General features: G+C 40.4%; 1 protein-coding gene across 1 annotated transcript; it reads left to right on the top strand.

Moving 5' to 3' along the window:
- Nucleotides 1-499: 499 nt before the first annotated feature.
- On the top strand, nt 500-2,674 carry LOC110723663. Its single transcript, XM_021903006.1, has 2 exons — nt 500-1,998; nt 2,083-2,674. Exons 1-2 carry the CDS (start codon nt 500-502, stop codon nt 2,672-2,674), a joined length of 2,091 nt encoding a protein of 696 aa, XP_021758698.1.
- The last annotated feature ends 1,748 nt before the right edge of the window (nt 2,675-4,422 follow it).

The raw sequence follows: 4,422 nt of genomic DNA, 5'->3' as shown, positions 1-4,422 counted from the left end.
TTTTCTTACCTTAATTTTTGTTTATGTGTGTTTAAATTGCGATAGTCATTGCTAACGTTTTTCTTAGCTTTGTTTGACTTTGCATGACACGAAAGAGTAAGCAATCACCGCTTATTCCCGTTGATCCAGAGCTAAATAGGACTTTGAGAAACGTGAGGAGACTCTTGCAAGGCACACCCGAGTTTTCCATTGTATATTCGGATTCCGATCCGGAAGAGGTTTTTGGAGCTAACGAAGAAGATAACATGGGAGAGAATCCTCCTCAACCATTGTTAAGAGACTATGACCACCCCAACGCATCCCAACTTCGGAGTGGCATACGTCTTCCCACCACGAATGCAAACAACTTTGAGCTTTCACCTCAACTCATCCGCATGATTCAAAGCGATCAATTTGGGGTAGTCCTTATGAATGTCCTTTTGCTCATTTGGACAACTTTCTTGAATTGTGTACAACTATCAAGCAAAACAACATTTCGGAAGAGTTTATTCGGATGCACATGTTTCAATTCTCCCTTCGAGACAAAGCAAAGCATTGGTTGAGAACGGTTGAAGAGGGATCGTTGAGTACTTGGGATGAGGTGACTAGAGCTTTTCTTGGGAAGTATTGCCCTCCCGAGAAAACCGCTGAATTAAGACGGAAGATCACAAACTTCAACCAAGAGGTTGATGAAACTTTGAGTGAAGCATGGGAGCGGTTCAAAGATTATACTAGAGCATGCCCTCACCACGGTTTCACCTCATGGATCATAGTGCAAAGCTTCTATGATGGTCTTACTCCTACCTCAAGGGCCAACCTTGATTCGGGAGCCGGAGGTAGCCTTAAAAAGCTTTCGGTTGACGAGGCCTACAAAATGATTGAGGAAGTGGCTAAGCATTATGCTTATGGAGGTGATAAAAGGCAAGGTCAACCCAAGAAGGGCGGTAAGCATGATCTTGAAGCAATAGATCTTATTGCTTCAAAGGTTGATATGTTAGCTCGAAAGCTAGATCAAGTGAACAATGTGCCCGGTAGCTCCTCCCCACAAGTCATGTCTTGTGAGACTTGTGGAGGAAATGACCACTTGGCATCCTATTGCAACACTACAACGGAGCATGTGGCTTCACTTGGTAGGAATGATCCTTACTCCCAAACTTTTAACCAAGGTTGGAAACAACATCCAAATTTTGGGTGGAAACAACCCAATCAAGCTTCCCCTCCTCAAAACAATTACAACCAAGCTCCTCCTTACAATCAACCCCCTCCACAACAACAAGCTCCCTATCGCCACCCCAATCAAAGAGACAATGTCCAACAAAGACCCCAATACAATCAAGCCCCTCCTCCTCCAAAATCCAACATTGAATCCGTTTTGGAAACCTTCATGACCCAACAAATCAAGATCAATGGGGAAGTTAGTAGCTCAATTCAACAACTCCAAGCACACAATAAGATGATTGAAAGTCAATTATCTCAAATTGCACAACAAGTTGGGTGCACCTCTAACCCCGGTGGTCAATTTCCAAGCACAACGGTAATGAATCCAAAAGAGCAAGCGAAATCAATCATCTTGATTATGGAAGGGGGGTATGAAACTCCAATTATGAGAGAAAATGTTGCCAAAAAGGGAGATGAGGGAGATAGTTGGGTAGATGAAAGTGAGTTTGAAAATGAAGTGAGTGAGGAGGCGAGAGGAAGGTCAAAAATGAGTGATGAGGGTGCCTCAAAGAGAGATGAGGGAGAAGTGAAGAGTCAAGCTCCATTGAGAGCATATGAGCCTCATATTCCATTCCCTCATAGAATGATAGAGAAGAAGCTAAATAAGAAACTTTCTAAGTTCCTTGATGAAATGGAAGGACTTCAATCAAACATTCCACTTCTCCATGCTTTATCTCAAATGCCTACATATGCAAAGTTTTTGAAAAGTATTCTTTCTAACAAGAGTAGGCTTGAGGAGAGTGATTCTATCTCTCTTCCAACGGAGATAAGTGCTATTCCTCAAAATGAGCTTCCCGAGAAGTTTGGTGACCCCGGTAGTTTTGCTATACCGGTTAAGGTTGGAGATCTTGAATCAACAAATGCTTTGTGTGATCTTGGGGCTAGTGTTAGCCTTATGCCTCTCTCTATGGCAAAAAGATTAAATCTTGGGGAGATTAGCCCCACCAAAATGTCAATCCAACTAGCCGACCGCTCGGTTAAAGTCCCATTGGGAGTCTTGAAGGACATCCCAATTCAAGTGGGGAAGGTTCTTGTGCCTTGTGATTTTGTAATCATGGAGATGGATGAGGATTTCAAAATTCCTCTCATATTGGGTAGGCCCTTTTTGAAAACCGCGGGTGTTAATATTGACATGAAACAAGGGCGGCTTACCTTACATGTTGGGCATGAAAGACTCTCTTTCTCATTTCCGGAAACGTTGAATGACCCCATGGTTAAACAAGTTCATCGGGTTGATGTTTTGGTTAATATTTTGAAAGAAGACATGGAGGAGTCACAAGATGAATTGACTCATGCTCCGGAGGTGAAAAAGCAAGAGAGGGCCAAGAAGAAAAAGAAAAACAAGATCAAGTTGATAGACAAGATGTTTGGTTGCATTTCTAGTGATGATAGCAATGTGATTATTTTGCCTAAGGAAAATGGCAAGTGTGTGGGAACAATGAGATGGGTCAAAAAGGTGTGCCTTGACCCTCCCTAATTTTGGATAGGGCAATGTCGTCAAGCTAGTGACGTTAAAGAAGCGCTTCCGGGAGGCAACCCGAATACTTTTGTAGTGGATTAACTTAAAAAAAAAAAAAGAAAAGAAAAAAAAAAAAAGAAAAAAAAAAAGAAAAAAAAACAGCACAAAGTGCATGTCTTCCAACAACAACCAACAGGAACAAAGGTACCAAGGAGGTTCAAGCGTCGAAGAAGACCCGATCCTTGAGTTAGTCTTCTTTCTCCTTTTTTTTATGAGCTTTTATTGCTTAACATTGAGGACAATGTTTATGATAACTTGGGGGGAGTCATTTGCATGCCTTCTTGACATGTTGGTTTGTTTGGTTGCGTTTGTTTTGGTTGTTTCATTTCCCTAATATCCAAGGCCCTTAATCCAATTTAGCTTCCTTGAAATCCAAACCTCTTGTCATGTGAATATTAGTGTTCCCTCTCTAGTTAGTAATGTGAATATTTTCGCTTTCTCTTCAAAAAAAAAAAATGATGAAAAAATTGAAAAATGAAAAAAAAAAAAAAATTTGCCCAAGGTTGAGACTCAAATGACAATGCTTATATGTTTTTCTTGCTTGACTCTTGAGCGATGAGTACTAGTTCTCTTAGAAGGGTGTATGCAAGAGATGGGGTCATTTAGAGGTCTATTAATCTTGATTGCATTAGTGTATATGAAATGAAAGCCAATGAATGCTCAATTGCACACCCAGTATAGGATATTGTCTAATTTGCTCAAGTAGGATATGTTTGAATTGAATTGCGGTCCCTTGTGCCCTTAATGTGCCTCCTTTCCTCCCCGAAATGAAACTCTATTAGGGAATTGGTTATATTTGTATCATGTGTAATAAGTGGCATAATAAGTCACATGTTCTTAATAAAAGAAAGAGCCGCTCACAGTTAAAAGAGGCGAGAGCATTGAAAGTTGAAAAAAAAGAAGAAAAGAAGAGCATAGAACAATGATTAAAAAGGAAAACTCCCCCAAAAATTCTCAAAATTTTGATTTTCTTTTCTTTAGAGGTCAACTTGTGGATGCCTCCCACACATTGTCGAATTTGTTGCTTATTGTTTCTTGTGAAATTCCCGAGTTAGAGTGTAATTAAGGGGCCTTGGGTGTGCATTTTGGGAGGTGGACTAGCATTTTGAGATTTTATAACCGAAAGAGGGCTCATTACAACTTTGGAATATCTAGGTGTGCTCTAATGAACTAGTAAAAGGCCAAAGGAAGTATCCTAGTGCAATCTTGCTTAGTCCTCCTCTTTACCCCCAACTCATGTGCACATTTGTATGATTGGTAATTCTTGAAAGTCGCTCATTTGTCTTGCTTGCGATTTATATCTCGATGAGTTGACTTGGGTGATAATAACATCGGAACTTGTGTAGTTTGATAGTTTTGTTGTGGTCTGCGTGAGTTGTGGGGCAAACTCATTGGAAACCCTCACGAGATAAAAACTCGTCCTCTAAGGCGACTTAGAGGTTTAAATTGCTTCTCACTTGTGCTAAAAGTGATGATGGTTGTCACCATGCGGATTTGTTTATGTATGCTTCCCCCTTGTTGCCTCTCCTTGGATTGATGATTAGCAATTTGTTTTCCTCCTTTGGTTTGACATTTTTGTTTTGCTCGAGGACGAGCAAAAGCTTAGCTTGGGGGGATTTGATAACTTGCTATTTGATACGATTTTAGGGTGTTTTGAACCTAGTTTACTTGATATAAATTGCGTTTTGGTTCATTTTCACTCTATT

This window comes from Chenopodium quinoa, unplaced genomic scaffold, assembly GCF_001683475.1.
Source record: "Chenopodium quinoa cultivar QQ74 unplaced genomic scaffold, ASM168347v1, whole genome shotgun sequence".
In the NCBI taxonomy this organism is placed as follows: domain Eukaryota; kingdom Viridiplantae; phylum Streptophyta; class Magnoliopsida; order Caryophyllales; family Amaranthaceae; genus Chenopodium; species Chenopodium quinoa.
This window is presented reverse-complemented; position numbering and strand designations above follow the sequence as displayed.